Here is a 19,531-nt window from a genome sequence, read left to right on the forward strand (position 1 = left end):
AATTGGGGCAATTGGTGTTGCTCACCTGGTCATTCTGCTGGTCTTACTTGTGCCCTCTCGTGCAGCTGCATTCAGCTGGCAGCTCTGCTGGGCTGGAAGGTCCATAAAGGCTTCACTCACGTGTCTGCGCATTGATTTTCCCGACATGGCCTCCACTTGGGGTCTCCAACAACATAGCCTGGACTTCCTCACAGCATGGCAGCTGGCTTTCAAGGAAGAGGAAGGGGAAGCTATCAGTTCTCAGAAGTCTTAGAACATCACTGAGATATAGCAAGTCCTAAGGCCAGTGCAGATTCAGAGGAGGAGGAATTGCCTCCACCTTTTGATGCAAGTAGCAACTTCCGTGTACAGAGAGGCCAGTGATTGTTGGTGGCCATCTTGCAGATTGGCTACCACAGAGATCCTCCCAGCAGCTAGGGAATAAGCCTTCTGTCCTGAAGGGGGCATCTGGCAGCACAGCAGCCCCTTCCTTGTCTTAGCCTCTGCCTTACTGTAGCCCGTATACTGCACCTTAACAATTTCAGTCCCATTTCCTTTGATCAAGCTGGTTCTAAATCCCAAGAGGAGGCCCTCACTATTTGGAAGAGAAGTATTTATGAGAGAGGTGTTGGAAATTTCCTCTGTCATTTTTACAGAGACAGACTTACTGCTTGTGCATAGTTGTCTATGTCCAGCTTTTTACTACTGCTGAAGCTCCACGTGGAGCTGCATACCAGTTAGTGTGGCGAGGCCCTTCCTCACAGATGGGACTCTGGGAGGACTCTCCAGGTCACATGGCAGCTTGGGCATACTTGTTACCTGTCCCTCCTGCCCAAGACCCCATTAGAATGACTGTGAGAGAATTTAAAAGGTGGGACTGTAGAGCAAGGAAAAGGATGGGGAAGAATGATTTCTGTTTCTAGACTCCAGGAGGGGCTGGAGGTGGAGGAGGCCATAGAGAAGGGGCTGACCTTCCCTTGGAATCCTGGCAAGCTGGTAGGTCCAGAGGTATCCACTCTGAAGGAAACTGGGGGACTGATGGACACCTCAGGTTGCCCAGTGTGTGCCCCAGGACAAGGAAAACCTTCAGTATTCTTGTCTGAAAAGAATTCACCAAATTGCCTGGTGTGGGCTTTATGCTTCCAGTGTGGGTGTTAGCACCCCAAGTTAAAGCCTTCTCCATGCTGTCATTGGCTGGCTCCAGGTCTAATGGCCAGACCTCATTTGTTCCTTCTAAAGTGATGTACCCTTGCAAGGCCCTGTTCTGTGTGCTTCACCTGTGTGAGCTCATTTGACCCCCCCAGCAGCCCTAATCAAGCAGGCACAGTACCACCCTCCCCAGTTTGCAGACAGGGAGGTCTAGGCACACGGATGCTAGTTAACTTGCCTAGGAGGTCACGCAGCCAGGTGGAGGTAGAGCTGGAATGGGAACTCTGGTGGGGTCTGGTGTCAGACCCCACACTCTTAGCTACTTCTCTTACTTTCTCCCGTCTATCAAAGCAGAAGATACCCACACATCCACTTTAATGCCACAACACCTTAATTCCTACAGGTGGGACTACTCTCTGTAGAAGCAAAAATAACTGTGCCTGGGAGTGGTGAGTGATTGTAATACTGGCAACTCCACACACTCGAACCAGCCTTCTAAAGGTTTGGGAAGATTTGGCATCTGCTGGATGATAACACAGTCAGGGGTTCTGGGACCCCTGTGTGGGCACCTACGGCGGCAGTGCGTAGAGATGCTTACTACAAAAGGTGCATTTCTGAACATTTGCTTATTACTTGTTTGTCATTAAATTATTATTATTATTATTATGAGTTTTTGTGAGGAAGATCAGCCCTGAGCTAACATCCATGCTAATCCTCCTCTTTTTGCTGAGGAAGACCGGCTCTGAGCTAACATCTATTGCCAATCCTCCTCCTTTTTTTCCCCCAAAGCCCCAGTAGATAGTTGTATGTCACAGTTGCACATCCTTCTAGTTGCTGTACGTGGGACGCGGCCTCAGCACGGCCGGAGAAGCGGTGTGTCGGTGCGCGCCCAGGATCCGAACCTGGGCCGCCAGTAGCGGAGCACGTGCACTTAACCGCTAAGCCACGGGGCCGGCCCGCATTAAACTAAACTTACATGTTAAATGCACACCGACTCTTTTGCACTTAATATAGTGATATGCTAAAGTAGTACATATCTCTGATTTACAGTGTAGAAATGACGAGTGCAGAACTGAATCCCCACTGGGGGCCAGGGTGAAACTCAGGGACGAGGGAGGCTGAGAGCACCAGAAATGGGAAGCCGCCTTGGGACTAATCAATGGGGAGGACCTGAGCTGAACAGCCAACCAGCTGGAATAAATGAGGATGACCACAAGCCTGGGAAATACGGTCAGGCCCGGCTGTGCTCTCAGCAAGGGAGGAGGAGGGTGCCTGCATACATCTGATGAAAGGAGGTACTTTCCTACCTTCAGCCTTTTTTCAGGGACCTCACAAGCCCAGGTTTGGGCTTTTGACTGAATCTGAATGCATCTTCCACTATCCTTGTTTAATCAGAGGCAATTATTGGAGTACCCAAGAGTTTGGGCATTAGAAGCGCTGAGTCTTAGAGCTGAGAAGAGCATGATTGTATACATTAAAAAATGTGAACACATGAAAGACTACTGTTTTATTAAGAACTGCTGAGATCTACTAAAGAGCCCCGGGTGCTGCTGGTTTGTGATGAAGGTCCAGTAGGCAGTCCTTCTTCGCTCCATTCTGTCTAAATTTGTGACAGTCAGGACCCCTCCTGTGCCATCCTTAGTAAACGTGCTTGTTCAGAAGCCTAATTGTGAATTCTGATTGGTTTTCAGTAGCTATATTTTCCATAGTATGTATTGCGCTGAGAGAAGTACTTTACAAATGCTTTGTCTAGTCCTTGTGACATTTTCTCTAGTTTACCTGTGAAGAAACCGAGGTATAGGGCAAGTCAGTGGTAGCATGGGGAACTAGCTTGCTTTCTTTCATATTTTTTAATCTAAACTGGGTGAGGAGCCTACTGGCATTTGTTTTATTATTCATTTTTTGTATGTCTAAAATGTTTTATAATGTATAAAAATAAAATGTTAAAATATGTGAATCACCTTATCAAAGGTCCCATATTGCTGAGAATACTGACTCTGGAGTGCCTGTTCTGGAATTTGATGTATTTTTCAATATATGAGGAAAACTTTCAAACAGACTTTGCAGAGACTCACAGACTGATCCTAGAAATTCAGGGGGCCCAGAATAGCCAAAACAATCTTGAAAAGAACAAGGTTGGAAGACTCAAACTTCTAGATTGTAAAATGTACTACAAAGCCACAGTAATCAAGACCATGTCATGCTAGCATAAGGATAAACATGTAGATCAATGGGGTAGAATTGAGAGTCTGGAAATAAGCACCCATATTTATTGTTAATTGATTTTTTTGACATGGGTGCCAGAAGATTTCAGTAGGAAAGAATAGTCTTTTGAACAAATGGTGCTGGGACAACTGGATTACCACATATAAATTACTGAAGTTGGATCCCATTTTCACACCATATACAAAAATTAACTCAGAATAGATCAAAGACCTAAATTTAAGAGCTAAAACTTATAAAACTCTTAGAAGAAACATAGTGTAAATATTTGTGACCTTGGGTTAGGCGATGGTTTCTTACATGTGACACCAAAAGCACAAGCAACAAAAGAAAACATAGATTAATTTGACTTCATCAAAATCAAAAACTATTGTGTATCAAAGGGCACTATCAAGAGAGTGAAAAGACAACCCATGGAATGGGAGAAAATATTTGCAAATCATTATTCTGATAAGGGACTGGTATCCAGAGGATATAAAGAACTCCTACAACTCAACAATAACAACAACAACAACAAAACCAAATTCAGAAATGCGCTAAGGACTTGAATAGACATTTCTCCAAAGAAGATATGCAGATGGCCAATAAGTACATGAAAAGATGCTCAACATCACTAGTCCTTAGGGAAATGTGAATCAAAACCACAATGAGATACCACTTCACACTCATGATGGCTATAGTAAAAAAAGACAAGTGTTGGTGAAGATGTGGAGAAATTGGAACCTCATACATTGCTGGAAGGAATGTAAAATGGTGCAGCCACTGTGGAAAACAGTGTGATAATTCCTCAAAAAATTAAATGGAGGGCCAGCCCCGTGGCTTAGCCGGTTAAGTGCATGCGCTCTGCTACGGGCGGCCCGGGTTTGGATCCCGGGCGCGCACCAACACACCGCTTCTCCGGCCATGCTGAGGCCGCGTCCCACATACAGCAACTAGAAGGATGTGCAACTATGACATACAACTATCTACTGGGGCTTTGGGGAAAAAAAAAAGGAGGAGGATTGGCAATAGATGTTAGCTCAGAGCCGGTCTTCCTCAGCAAAAAGGATTGGCATGGATGTTAGCTCAGGGCTGATCTTCCTCACACACACACAAAAAAATTAAATGGAGAGTTACCTTATAACCATGTGTCCACGGAAACTTGTACACAAATATTGATAGCGTTATTCATAATAGCCAAAAAGTGGAAACAACCCAAATGTTTATCAGTTGATGAATGGATAAACAAAATGTGGTATATCTATACAATGGAATATTATTTGGCCATATAAAGGAATGAAGTACTAATACATGCTACAGCATGGATGAACCTTGAAAACATCTTTCTAAGTGTAATAAAACAGTCACAAGGGACCATATATTGTATGATTGAATTTGTATAAAATGCCCAGAATAGGCAAATCTATAGAGACAAGGTATTAGTTTCCTGTAGTTCCTGTAACAAATTACCACAGACTTGAAGGCTCTAGTCTCTAGGCCCCTGGCTTTGGCCTCTTGTCCCAAGGCTCTACCCTTGTGGTCATCTTTCCTTTTCTTGAAGAGTAGCACATGTTTGCAGCTGAGCAATTTTGTCAGCCTGTTGCCTGCCTGTAGAATCTTGGGAGTCTGACACATTTCTTTGATTTCATCTGGTCTGTGTCCCTTTCAGTCCAAGCTGGCAACGTTTTTGCTGATATAATACTCAAGAACCTTGTGGGTCTCCTGTGTATATGACAGGATTCACACCATTAGACAAGAGGTTTCTCCACAGATCTTTCTTGGATAATTTCATCCCTATTCATGGCTTCCGTGAGATGGTTGAGGGGCTTCATGAATCACATGCCTAATCTCTTTGGCACTAGCAAAATTTGTCCAGCCACACCCGTGGCCTTCTCTCCAGAGCACACTTTCCTAACAGTGAATCTCCTAATTTTAGCATTTTTTTGCAATCTGAATAGCCTGGGAATTTCCCAAAGCATCCAGTCCACGTTTCTTTTAGCTTAACAATTCTGCCCTTAATTTATGTCTTTCCTCTCACATTTTTCTATAAACAGCAAGAAGAAACCTGGCCAGACCTTCAAAACTTTGCTTGGAAATCTACTCAGCCAAATATTCAAATTCATTGCTTATAAGTTCTGCCTTCCACATAACTAGAATACGGTTCAGCTAAACTTTCTGCCACTATATAACAAGGATTCTCTTTGCTCTAGTTTCCTGTAACATGTTCCTCATTTCCTCCAAGCCCTCACGAGAAACACCTTTAACATTCGTTTTTCTACCAGCATTCTGTTTTTGATGATGTATGTATTCTCCAAGATGATATGAGCTAGCTTTCTTTTTTTTTTTTTTTTTGTGAGGGAGATCAGCCCTGAGCTAACATCCGTGCTAATCCACCTCTTTTTGCTGAGGAAGACCGGCTCTGAGCTAACATCAGTTGCCAGTCCTCCTCCGTTTTTTTTCCCCAAAGCCCCAGTAGATAGTTGTATGTCATAGTTGCACATCCGTCTAGTGGCTGTTTGTGGGACGCGGCCTCAGCATGGCCGGAGAAGCGGTGCATCAGTGTGAGCCTGGAATCCGAACCCGGGCCGCCAGTTGCGGAGCGTGCGCACTTAACCGCTAAGCCACGGGGCCGGCCCTGATATGAGCTTTCTTTATCAGCTTCCTCACTCCCTTTCTGAGTCCTAAGCGGCAGTCTTTAACATCCATATTTCTACCAACAGCATTACCTATTGCCTGACTTGTTCCTGCCTGCCCCTTATTTCTTGTGAACTGAGTATTAGATTGAAAGAGCAGAGGGTGCAGCAGTCTTGTTAGCAAGAATACGTCTGAAGTGGTGCCTTATATTTGTATTTCTGCGTGTTTCGATTTTCCCACAAGGCCACAGCTGGTCAGCAGTTGGGAAAGTGACAGCCTGACTCTTCTCTTATAAAGCTCCCCGTCTACTTACCATCCGATGGGCAGTGCAAAATGGTAATTGTCCTTAATTCTGGCTTTTCTTCCACATTTATTAGATGGAATTTTTCTGCAAAGAAGGGTTTTCTTTCATCAACCAGGGCTCCTTGGCTGCTTGAAACATAGCCTGTTGAGGGCCACCAGGAATGCTTTCCTGTCCATTGTTCCTTTCCATTGCAAGGAGTTGCTGTCCTTACCCCCACGGGCGGCCTTTGGGGCTTGGGGTGGGGCCGAGGATGCATTCTCTTCCTGTTAGTAGTGTTATGAGCTTGGGTTCTGCATACAGTGTTTCAATCCATTGCCGTTGTTCATTTTGATGCTTAGTTGGTCCCACCCTCACCCAGTGGCAGCCCCCAAGCACCCTCCTGTCCCTCTTGGGGCCCCTTATCACGACCTCTTTAGTCTTTTGTTGCTTGCTTGCATTTTGGCCTGGAATCGGCTGTTCCTCTAAGGAGCCTTGGTTCTCTTTTGAGGGTGAAGTGGCATTTAGGGTGTGCACTGTGGGCACTGGGCAGCTCATGGCTCCTGCACCTTTTTGTGAACAGAGTTAAGTAATACATTTTTTTTTTTGAGGAAGATTGGTCCTGCGCTAACATCTGTTGCCAGTCTTCCTCTTTTTCTTTTTTCTCCCCAAAGCCCCAGTGCGTAGTTGTGTATCCTAGTTGTAGAGTTGTAGCTCTTCTATGTGGGATGCTGCCTCAGTGTGGCTTGATGAGCAGTGAGTAGGTCTGCACCCGGGATCCGAACCGGTGAACCCCGGGCCACTGAAGCGGAACATGTGAACTTAACTGCTATACCACCGGTCCAGCGCCAGTAATACATTTTTGAAATAACAACAACAACCTCGGGGCCGGCCCTATGGCTTAGCAGTTGGGTGTGCACGCTCCACTACTGGCGGCGCGGGTTCGGATCCCGGGCGCACACCGACGCACCGCTTGTCCGGCCATGCTGAGGCCGCGTCCCACATACAGCAACTAGAAGGATGTGCAACTATGACATACAACTATCTACTGGGGTTTTGGGGAGAAAAAGAGAAAAAAAAAGGAGGAGGATGTTAGCTCAGGGCTGGTCTTCCTCAGCAAAAAGAGGAGGATTGGCATGGATGTTAGCTCAGGGCTGATCTTCCTCACAAAACGACAACAACAACAACAACAACAACCTCAAAAACCCCGCAATTTCACACTGATACTTCCAATTCAAATTTAACCTTACGGCAGTTTACTTTCATTTTAAACATATATCTTTTCTCCTACTATGAATATCTTGGCTTTTAATATCATTAGCATAATTACTTATTTGCTTTACTCTAAAATACTTTCAGAATAAACAGATTAAATGTTACTGCAATAAACAAAAAATTAAAAAAAAAAAGAATAAACAGATTAATATTACCATTAACATTAGTAACAAATAACAAAATGTGGAATGAAGTTTAAGATTTCTTTGCAGCTCTGTTTGTTCTTAAAATATATCCCTTCTGCTAAGGACATACAGTTTTTTTGTTTTGTTTTGCTTTTTGTTTTTTAAAATGATCACTCAAAAGGAATTCTTTTCTCTGTATGGTTCTGACACGAACTTGATATCAGCTCGTATGTTTTGATTTATTTTGAGTTTTTAGGAATTATACTTTTGATTTGGTTTTATCTTCAATTTGGTAAAAGATTTATACATTTCCAGTGTGAAAACCATATAACAAGGTGGGAAATCTCATTTCCAGCCCAATTCCTGATGCCTCTGGGGGTGACTGTTGATTTCTGATTTTGGTTTATCCTTCCGGCGTTTCTTCTTGCAGTTATAAGCAAATATTTGTATTCAGATTCCCCGTGTCTTATACAAAAGGTAGTGTGTGTAGTGTGTGTGGCATGTGGTATTTTATATGGAGCATGTGTCCGTCCCTCCTCCTTCTGCTCACTCCACTTGCATGTGGGGAGGCGTACTTCACCCTTCTTGTTGGGCCCTCATGCAAGGCTTGTACAGGTCAAGCAAGAGTTTAAACTATATATTTTTTCCCCACATTTCTAGCTTCTGATCTGCAAACAATGCGTGTTAGTAGTACCTACCTCATTGGGTGGTTGAAAGAATTAAATACATTAATATGTGTAAAGTGTTTAGAGCTATACCTGGCACCTTGTAAGTGCCAGAGTGTTAGCTGCTGTTGTGTGTGTGGTTTGATACTACCCAGCCTCGTGTGCAGCCTGGACATTTAAATTTTAGATGTTGAGTTGGGTGATGGTAAAGACTGATGGTAAAGACCGAGTGAAGATAAAGGAGGTTACACGCTCTTTAGCCCTTTATTTAGAGCAGTCCTGGAGAGGTGGGGTGCCTTGGAGCAGAAGGGGATACCATAATGTATTTGTCTGGATGGTGGCTGGGAATTCTCACAGCTGGGGAGATCAGTCAGGACGCCAGCATTCTGCAGACAGAGACTTAGGAGCCAGGGACATAAAACAGCCCCACCCTGGGGGAGATCAGAGGTGCATTTTCAGATCCTGGGGTCTCCTATGGAAAGGAGTGCCTGTGGCAGACCTGCAGCACTCAGCCCCCGATGGTTCCTGGGTGACCTGGCCTTTGCAAGGATTTCGGAGATGTGTTTAACCTACAAGAAAACCCCTTGGCAGCAATGTGACTGCTTCCTGTGCCTGTTTCTCCTGTCAGGTGGTCACATCCCACCTTCCCTTTTTCCCTTCAGGCCTCCTCATGCTGGTCCAGTCCCGAGAGCCTCCACTTTCCAGGCAACGGGGCAGCCTCAGCTGGGAGCAGACCGAGCTGGCCATCCCTCTCTGGGCCAGGGAGTAGTGCTGGGACTGCATCATGGTGACATCTGCCCACCTGGCTCTGTCCCAGCTCTGTGCAAAAGGCTTTGGGGACATGCCACTGAGCCCCGTTTATGTATCTTGTGTCTGAGTAAAAGTCTCTGGTTGCTTTTTTTTTTTTTTCTGTGAGGAAGATTAGCCTTGAGCTAACATCTGTTGCCAATCCTCCTCTTTTTGCTGAGGAGGATTGGCCCTGGGCTAACATCCGTGCCCATCTTCCTCTACTTTATATGTGGGATGCCCACCACAGCACAGCTTGATAAGTAGTGCGTAGGTCCGTGCCTGGGATCCGAACCTGAGAACCCCGGGCTGCCGAAGAAGTGGAGTGCGTGAACTTAACCACTATGCCACTGGGCTGGCCCCTGGTTGCTTTTTAAACCTGCTTCCTCTTGTTTTACCTTTTATGGAAGTGGAGAAAACTCAACAATTCTTTTAAGGTAGTGCTGACCTAAAAGATGGCCCAACGAAGGCCTTACTGAGACATCAGACATTGAACTGGCAGGCTCCCAGTTCTCATCTCCTTGTACTTGGCCACCTCGTCTCCTGAGCTTCCTTTAGCCTCCCCACCTTCCCCACTCCCCACTCACCACGCTACTGTCCCTCAAGGACCAGCCTCGGCAGGGTATCCATGCGCAGGAACCCTGACGGGGGACCCCCTTTACTCTCAGCACATTGTCTTTCCCACCAGAAAGTGGTGGGGGCAGTCTGAAATTGAGAGTGTTGATGACACCTCCTAAGTGTCCCTTTGCTCCAGCAGCGCCTCACTGTCCCTCTTTCTGCACCTGCCCTCTTTGCATGTGCTCATCACCCAGCTTTGTCTTTTCCCCTCATGTTTTCCTCTGCTGATTCTCCTGGCTAAAAAAAGTAGTGGGGTGAAGTTTGGAGATAGATGAGGGATAATACAGATTTAGAAAGTGTGCTTATATTTTTACATTCATCTGAGACCACTTTCATTTTATTTCCCTTTCCCCCAGAGGTGTTCTTCTGACAGTAGGTTCACTCTTTGTCCCTGAGCTTACAGACATGTGCCCCGGAATAGTACCACCACAGGTGCTGTGGCTGGGTCCTGGGCTGTGTGGGTATTGTCTTGTCAGTCTGCTGTCTAGTGGACTCAGTGTCGAGTGACTTAGGAGGAGGGTCATGTGAGCAAGGCAGAGAGTGAAGTCTTTGCCCTTTTGGGGCTGCCTTGCTGGAAGGATGGGCATTTCAAGGAGGAGAAGGATGGTACAGCTTCCCCGAAATAAGATTTTAACTCAGACATCCCTTCGTTGACCACAGGACAAACTCACCCTAGAGATTTCCCTGGAACACCTGGGAACGAGTGTCCGTGGTTGCAAAGAGGACAGTTGGGGAAAGGCAGACTCTACTGGGCTGTTCCAGAAACATAGCAGCCGGAACAAAGAGGGCCCTTGGCCGTGGCCTTCACCTGCCACCCTTGAGTGGCGCTTCACCCTCTCCCTCCTGGACAGTAAGTTCAGATAACACAGATCTCCGAAAAGCACAGCCAGGGGTGCACGTCCAGATTTGCGTGCAAGTCCGACGTCAGCAGTGAGAAAGCAGCAGGCTGGGTATTAGAAGCGAAAGTACTGTGATACAAATGGTGCAGAGACGAAAGCGGCACACCCGCATCTACTGCTGACATGCCTCGTGACCTCAGGCCGGCTCCTGGCCTCTCTGGGGAGAGGGGTGCCTGAGCTGGCGCGCAGCCCTCTCAGCTGAGTGTTTGCAGCGGAGTGGAAGGAGCAGCAGTTTGAGGTCTCTTGGTATCCTTCTTGGTTTTTTGTTCCTTTGTGCCTTTTGTTGGTCTGCTGTAGCTGAGCACTGACAGCTTTTCTCTGAGAGATGGATTCCAGAGGAGGCCCAGCTGGGCAGAGCCTCTTGTGTGAGTGGGCCTCAGCCCGGCAGCCTTTCGGGAAGAACCCTCAGCTTGGTGGCAGGGCAGTGAGGGGGGCGAGAAGGGGCATCACATGGCTTCACTTCATCCGAGATTAAACTGCTTCCTGTTTTTGCTTTTAGGACGAATACCTTTCTCTTGTGGCCAGGCTCATTATCCATTTTCGAGACATTCGTAAGTAAAATTTTACATTTCTGGGTGGTTATGATTGCTGTGAGAGGCGGGCCCTGTTGGCACAGCAGTGGAGGCTTTCTTGGCTGCAGTGCCTGGGTGAGAATGTCTGTGTGAAAGCACCTGCTTTCTGGGAAGTTCTTCGCTGCTTTGCATTTGATTCCATACTTTCCATCCTCCCAGAGCCTCAGCCTCAAAAATGCTGATTCGGACATAATGGAAATGTTAGCCTCAAAGTATTCTAAACTGGACTGCTATTTACTTGTCCATTTAGTCTTTTTCAAAGGGCTGTTGCTTTTATCTCTAGGCAGTTCTTAAATAAGCAGAGTTTACCCTAGAACAGAAACTTCCTTCCCTCATAGTTTAATTGACTCATGGAGGTCTGACCTAAATGTGTGTTCCTGTCAGGCTGGAAGCTTCTGAGGCCAGCTTGCCTCTAGCTCCCTGCCCTGGTGAGTGTCGCCCAGCCCCTGCTGCATTCCACCTCCTCTGAATCCCAGGGTCCTGCTGTGGTCCTTTCAGCCAGGCCCAGCAGCAGCCGTGGCTCTTCAGAAGTGAGTGTGCCATTGCATTCTGATGTCAGGAGTCTTTGTGGTCTTGTGTGTGTTTTGCATGAGCATGTAGACACTGAGTGTTCCTGGATGGCCACAGTCTCTAAAGGAAACTGGGCTGGCCGGGCACTCTGGAGTTTCAGCCAACAGCACGTCCTACCTGCCTGCCTGCAGTTGTGTGATCACACAAGATGGGCTCCTCTTGACACAGCCTGTCCTTGGAGCGTGCACTTGGCAAGTCCAGTCGCTGCTCCCCCCTGGTTGTAGAGGCAGCTACAGCTTCAGTGTCAGGAATCTCAGACAAAGGGAGACATTGGGAACCCCAGAGCCCCTGTTTGGCCAGTAAGTTTTGCTTCTTTCCACACTAACTTTTTGCCAGAATGGCCAGCAAGATGAATTTCACTTGATTTCACTTTCTTTGTTATGTTTGGGAAGGTCCGGTGGTGTTTAGAACAAGAGGAGTTGGAACAAGGAGCCAGGGAATGAGCAGCCGGGATGAGATGCCCTGGTTTGTCCTGGCAAGAGGCTCTGCTTGTCAGGACTGGGCTGGCCTGTTGGGGAGGTGGCCCTGACATGGCAATGCACACAGCCCTGTGGGCCCGGGGCGTCCACAACTGTCTCACAGGCTCATTGGGAGAGGGTGGAAGTGTTGTGGCAGTTCCCCATATGGTGCTGATGCCAGCTAGATCTGGCTTCTAGCCGGCCTTGGACAGACTCAGTTTCCTCATCTAGAAAATGGAGATGCTGCCTCACCAGAGTGGGCCGTAAAGGGGGTGTCATGGAGTTCTCAGCACCAGTCTGGTCCCATCGTGGATTCCTCGAGCTCTCTTGTTGGCTGCTCAGGGCCCGAGCTGAGACCCTGGACCTGGGAAGGGAGGAGAGCCAGAGTAGGCCCAGAGCAAGCCTCCGCCTGGGGGTCATTCTCCGAGGCCCCAATTTGACCATGGGTCAGTTCTGCAGTCTCTTCTCCAGTGCTGCCAGGAGTGGGACACACACACACACACACACACACACACACACACACACACACACACACACACACACACACACTCTCTCTCTCTCTCTCTCTCTCTCTCTCTCTCTCTCTGTCTGTCTGTCTCTCTCTCTCTCTCTCTCTCTCTGTCTCTGTCTCTGTCTCTCTGAAGCTCTAAGGTATGTTTTGTTTAGTTTCTAGGCAGGTTCAACTCAGTTTTAGCAAATGATCTCTGGGCAAATGCCTACAAAACTGACTTACCTTGAAAATATGTGGTTATATAAAACTTTGTTTACTTTTTTTTTAATAGATAACAAGAAATCTCAAGCTTCTGTCAGTGGTAAGAGTTTTTCCTTTTTGAATTAAAGTTTTTCCCAACCTTGGATTTAGGGTGGCAAAAATGAAATTGTGGATGCTGTGTGTGCATGAGTTAAGCTAGAGGAGAAAGTTCACAGAAAGAAGAACTCTGGCTGGCCACGAGAACTGTGGAGCTGCGCCTGACCCCTCCTCCATCCTTCCTCTTCCTGGCAGACTGTGAAGTCAGACGATACTGCCCCATCCCGTTTCACTCAAATACTGCTTTTGCCCAGCAAAAAGATGATAAAAACTCACACAATTATTGAGACATTATCTAAGATTTTGAGCTCTCTGGGAGAGAACTATTATGGTACATTCAGTATAATAACCCATAGTAATATTTCTTAGAGAATAGTTGTGAATTCACTTTCTTAAGTTACAGAGTTTTTTTGTAAATTAAGAATTATCATTATGTTTTATGTTTTAATTTCAAGGCTTTACCACATGGGAATCCTGTTGATTTAGCCCTGGTCTCGCTGACTGAGTTGCCAGTGAAGAGGTTTAGCAGATCCAAGATGGCCAGCTAAACTCTGACCTGTCAGGAAGGAAGCTGGCCTGGCATGCTGTTTGTCTTACCGACAGCAGCAGAACTGACCTGGCTGCACCTGCCTGTGTGGGCCCTGTCTCCTGCAGGGTCTCTCCGCGTGTATAGAGATTGTCGGCCATCCTAGGGCCAGGAGGGATCACGAGCGTGTGGCTGGGAGAATGTCTGGGTTCTTGGCATTGGAGTGTAGGGTCTTTGGGCACCCAGTTCTGTGTCAAGGGGCACTGGTTGGGCCACACCTGTCTGCAGGTAGCCGTTTGCTATGAGTCTGTGCTGTTGTGACACAAGAGCCTTGAGCTCCTTGTCCCAGGTCACAGCATTGCTCACTGAGCTGAGTCCTCCACCACTGGCGAGTGTCGCTTGGTGCTCTGTGGACCCCTCCCGTGTGCCTTAGCTTGTTCTGGTATGGTGGCCTTGGATGCAGGGATTTGTCCTGAGAACTGCCCCCCAGTGGGGGTCCTGCACAGACTTAGCAGAGATGGGCTTCTGGTGTGCAAGGAAACTTGTAACCTCCCTGGGAGAACATCTGTGCCCTTCCCCCAACCCTGCCCCCTGCCCCACCATTCTCTGGCCCTCAGGCTCTTGCTTAACTGTGAAGAGCCCGTCATCCTTTGTTGTCTTTGGAATTCCCAGCTGTGTCTCACCCAGGAGGAGGAGTGTACAGCCAGGAGGGGCTGGGCTGCCGCCTGCTCTCAAGGCTTGTTTGTCCCTCCGTATTAGGACCCTGGCACAGGCCAGGCTAGGGTGTGGGACGTGCTCCCTGTTCAGGAGGGCTCACGGTCCAGGTGCAGTGACAGACACACCTGGTTTCATGGTCCCTGGGGTGTGACAGGCAGTTGGGCTGGAGTTTGGGTGGCTCCTGGGACTCTGGACTCTCACCTTTCAGGGCTTTGAGGGAATTGAGGTTGGAGGTGGAAGGAAGTGCTCCCGGAAGTGCTTTGTGCTCTGTGAGGCCTCACAGCCTTCAGAGCCATGCCTAGTCCTGAGACACTGTGCCCTTGTGTTCCCACAGACCCTATGAACGCACTGCAGAGCCTGACTGGAGGACCTGCTGCTGGAGCAGCTGGAATCGGCATGCCTTCTCGGGGCCCAGGACAGTCCCTGGGTGGGATGGGTGGCCTTGGCGCCATGGGGCAGCCAATGCCCCTGTCAGGGCAGCCGCCCCCTGGCACCTCGGGGATGGCCCCCCATGGCATGGCTGTTGTGTCTACCGCAACGCCACAGAGTGAGTACCATGCTTCAGAGAACCTGTTACTTTCTTTGCAGGTGATGCACATTTTATTCCTTTGCTTAGGATGCTATGAAGAAAAGCATGGAGAAGCTCTAGGAAGCTCTGTCTTTTTATCTTTTTTGTGTGTGGAGAGAAAGGTTCTAAGCCTTCTTTGGGCTACCAGAAGGGTTAAGTGACACTGAGGCCCTCCTCCTATGCCTGACAGAAGTGGAGGACTCGGAAGAGGATTGGAGTGGCCTGGGACTCCATCCAAGGGGTTGTGTTTTGTGGCTGAAATAGAAACGGTTACGTCTCAGGATGTTCTCGGCCATGAAGCAGTATTTTCAGTGTGCCTCTACCCCCTGGACTGCCCTGATCTCGGGAGCTGTCCCCATTGTCCCTTGGCCACTCCTGGGTTGTGGCTCAGAGCCACATTTATGTCGGGCTTCCATTCCCTGAAGGAGGCACCTTGCCCTCTTGGTGCTACCCTGCAGGACACAGCCTCTTGTCCCTTCCATGCAGCTGCTCCAGCAGGAGCAGGGCTGCGGTGCAGGTCTCCCTCTTCTCTCCAGGACCTGTCTTGGTGGACCTTTGATTCTTGTGAACATTTCTTTAGTACTTGGGGTGTACTTTAGTACTGTAGTGCCTCCGTACTTTTTTTCCCTTTATATAGCTTTTTATTTTTGAAATAGTTTGAGTCACAGGAAGTTTCAGAATAGCAGAGTTCCCATGTGCCCTTCACCCAGCTTCCCCAATGATAATATCTTACGGAGAAATCGACATTGGGACAATGCTGTCAACTCAGGTAGACTTTGTTCACGTGTCACCAGTTTTTATACACATTCTTGCGCATGCACTTGTGTGTATAGTTCTATGAGATTTTATCATGTGTGGCATCAAATGACCCTCACCACAGTCAGCATGCAGAACTGTTCCATCACCACCAATAAGCTGTTGTATTACCTCTTAATCACACCCTCCCTCCAACCCTAAGCCCTGGCAACCACTGATCTGTTCTCCGTCACTATAATTGTGTCACTTCGCGAGTGTTACATCAATGGAATCATACAGTGTTTGGCTATTTGAGATTGGCTTTTTTCACCCAGCATAATACCCTTGAGATCCTCCAGGTTGTATCAGTAATTCGTTCCTCTTCATTGCTGAGTAGTGTTCTGTGGGCTGAGTTTACTTATCTGTTCACCCTTGAAGAACGTTTGGGTTGTTTCCAGTTTTGGGCTGTTACAAATAAAGCTGCTGTGACCACTCATGCACAGGTTGTGGTGTTTTGATGTGTTTTGTCATGCATCCCTCACAGTAACCCTGTGAAGAAGGCAGTGTCGCTGCCTCTGCTTTGCCCATGAGGCAGCCACAGCCTAGAGCTGGGGTCGAGCCCAGGCTGCTGACCCAAGCACCACCATTCTTTGTTGGATTTCCTGTACAAGCATCACCTTGCTCTTCTTCTCAGAGACCCTGAGCGTCCTCATTCCCAACCACTCCTGCACTGGAACCTTCCATCCCCCGCCATCCCCTTCTCAGATCTTCATTCTCTTCTCCTTACTGATGTCTTGCCGTCTGACTCTTAACACTTCCCTTAGTTCTTTATCTCGAGCTCCTGTGTCCCTTCTTGTCTTATCAGCACACGTGGCACACACACAGGGCATTTTATGGAAGGATGCTCAGAAGTGCCAACTCTGGCTCCTTTTTATGTTATACTCTGATGTACTGGTTGAATTTCTTTTTATCACAAACTTATATTTTATAATAAAAGATAGTTTTAAAATATATGAGTTTAGAATGTTCCCATGATTTGTCTTGCAGTCTCACTCCTAAGACCTTATTTGTGAGAAGTTCAGTGGCGAAGCTTTGGTGTCCTGCCCACACCCTCCCCAATCTGACCTTGGCCCACATCCTGTTTTCAGCTTCTGAGGGACCTGGTCTCCTGTGTGGCACTAGGGGAAGGTTTGAAGTGGGTTCTCTACTTTCATGTTCTGCTGCTGCCTCTGTCAGAGACCCTATGTCCCTGCTTTTGACCTCTTGCCTGCCTGGTCTGCCTGAAATAGGTGTTGTGGCCTGATGGGCATTTGCTTTCCCTTTCTGACACTTTCTCCAAATGCCACTGTGTGATTGAGGCCGTTTCAGGCCTTAATCCAGTGAGTGCCCTCAGAGGGCAGGCCCTTGGTCAGAGGTTTTGCCAGGGCTCCCAAAGGGCCATCTGGAGTGCTCTGTGATAGTCTCCAGGTGACTCACATTAGTCATAGGGACTACAAACTACTGGCTGTGGGTGAGACTGGAGGCTGGGGACAGGGTTGGAAGCAAGACTTCCTTTTCACTCTACGTTTTTGTTCTGTAGTGAATTTTATATCATGTGTATATAAAGCCGACTTTAAAAATAAGTCCTATTTCTGGCAGTTTGACAGATTGGGTGCTGAGGAACCTTCTTCCTTCTGGATGACTAGATCCTAGGTAGGCTGCATTTTGGATTGTTGGGCTGGCAGAAGGTACGGCCCTTGCCCTGCTGTGCCTTGGCCGCTGCAAGATGGGGGAAAGCAAGCCTGGGATCTCTTTCTAGCAGGGTTTAACCTGGGGTCTTGTCATCCCTAGCTGCCCCAGAAGCAAGGACAGATTGGAGGAGAACGCTCCCAGTTTAGGCTTGTGGGAATTGCAGATTAAGGTCGAGCAGTGAGCACGCACTCAAAGGTCAGCAGGCATGAAAGGAAGCAGAGACACGATGAGGAGTAAGAGAAACAATAAACTGATGTGGAGATGCCCAGGGACCACACACAACAGTTGTTAGATATGGGTTGGTGTGCTTAAAGAAATAGAGGATGGAATTCCAAATGATGAACAAACAATGTGATGCTATGAGAAGTGAGTGACCAAGCAGATTTGAAAAGGAACCAAGTAGAACTTGTAGAAACAAGAAATAAAATTATTGAAAGAAGAAAGTGTGGATGAATAAATAGCAGATTAGATACAGCTGAAGAAAGAATTTGTGAACCAGAAGATACATTTGAAGAAATTACCTAGAACATAGCCCAGAGGAGAGAACATGGGAAATAGGAGAGTAGGAAATGTGGAGGGTAAAATCAGGACGTCTGACTAATATCTAATAAGAGGACCAAGTGGAGAGAATGAAAGCAAAACAGTATGTGAAATGATGGCTGAGAAAAGCCCAGTGGACCCACGCAGGTTAAATAACATCCACCCCTTAACCTGATGTTGTGAAATAGCAGAACACCAAAGGCCAGAAGAATACTTAGAAACGGCCAGTTTCTGTAAAGGAGCACATAGTAGACTCAGCAGACTCAGTGATGGAGTTGAGAAGTTAGTAGGAGGTTGTTAGAGTGCTGAGAATAGAGTTGCCAATCACAGTTGTGTGCCAGCAAAACTCTTCCAAGGACTAGGGGGAAGCAGAGACATTTTTAGATAAACAAAGCCCAAGAGACCTTCACGAAAAGGTTTTATAAGGGCATACTCTTTGCTCACTGTTTCGTCTTACTTCTGAGATGCCAGGTGTGAAATGGGAGAAGAAATGTTTTTCAGATAAGGTAGTAAATGTGTGTAAATCTAAACTAGCGTGATTCTCAGCGATTTTGCACCCTGGGGTCATTTGGCAATGTCTGGAGACCTTTTTGGATATCACAACTCTGGAGGTACTACTGGCATCTAGTGGGTATAGAGGTCAGAGATGCTGCTAAACAGCTTAGGTGCACAGGACAGCCTCCAACAACATAGAATTGTCTGGCCCAAGATATCAATAGGGATGAGGTTGAGAATCCTTGGTGTAAACAAAAATTACCTCTGTAAAAGAATGATGCTGAGAGCTAACTTACTCCACCTGGACCTGCTACATTCCAGGCACTATTTTGAATGTTTTACCTAAAATGGATTTTTTATTTATTTTTATTTTATTTTATTTTATTTTTTGTGAGGAAGATCAGCCCGGAGCTAACATCCGATGCCAATCCTCCTCTTTTTTTTGCTGAGGAAGATTGGCCCTGGGCCAACATCCGTGCCCATCTTCCTCTACTTTATATGGGATGCTGCCACAGCATGGCTTAACAAGCAGTGTGTTGGTGCGCGCCTGGGATCTGAACCTGCGAACGCTCGGGCTGCCAAAGCAGAGCACGCTCACTTAACCTCTGCACCACTGGGCTGGCCCCTAAAATAGATTTTTTATTTTATTATTATTATTATTTTATTTATTTTATTTTTTTAAAACAAAGTTATCATCTTTTTTCTTTTTTTTAAATTTTATTTATTTATTTTTTTCCCCCAAAGCCCCAGTAGATAGTTGTATGTCACGGGGCTGGCCCTAAAATAGATTTTTAAAACATAGATTATTTAATTCTTAGTCCGGTGTGTGGGGTAGGTACTCTTATTGTCTCTTTTCTATAGCTGAGGAAACTGAGGCAAAGAGCAGTGACAGAGTTGCGATTTGAGTCCAGGCAGTCTGGGTCAGAGGCTGTACCCCTTGCCATTATTCTGTCCTGCCTCTTATTGTAAGTCTGCTGTGTGGACGTAAGAAAATAAACAGGACTGAACTAAATGGAAGTCAGGAGGGGGAATATACTAAGGACATCAGGTCTATCATGTGCATGTAAAACCTACTTTAAAAAATAATTAGAGGGGCTGGCCCAGTGACGTAGTGGTTAAATTTGCGCACTCCACTTGGGCGGCCCAGGGTTCGCAGGTTCGTATCTTGGGCACAGACCTGTGCACCGCTTATCAAGCCA

The 19,531-nt window shown here is 47.1% G+C and overlaps 1 protein-coding gene across 6 annotated transcripts in view; it reads left to right on the forward strand.

Annotated features, from left to right (window-relative positions):
* MED15 (mediator complex subunit 15) overlaps window positions 1-19,531 on the forward strand; it is a 71,484-nt gene that overhangs the window by 27,172 nt on the left and 24,781 nt on the right. For all 6 annotated transcript variants that reach the window (XM_087423761.1, XM_014796720.2, XM_087423762.1 and 3 more), the window contains exons 3-5: window positions 11,112-11,163; window positions 12,995-13,024; window positions 14,598-14,810. In XM_087423761.1, coding sequence (XP_087279887.1) covers window positions 11,112-11,163; window positions 12,995-13,024; window positions 14,598-14,810 — 295 coding nt within the window. The remainder of the gene's footprint in view (window positions 1-11,111; window positions 11,164-12,994; window positions 13,025-14,597; window positions 14,811-19,531) is intronic.

Source organism: Ceratotherium simum, chromosome 35 (genome assembly GCF_057802395.1).
Source record: "Ceratotherium simum simum isolate JZ-2026a chromosome 35, ASM5780239v1, whole genome shotgun sequence".
Lineage (NCBI taxonomy): Eukaryota > Metazoa > Chordata > Mammalia > Perissodactyla > Rhinocerotidae > Ceratotherium > Ceratotherium simum.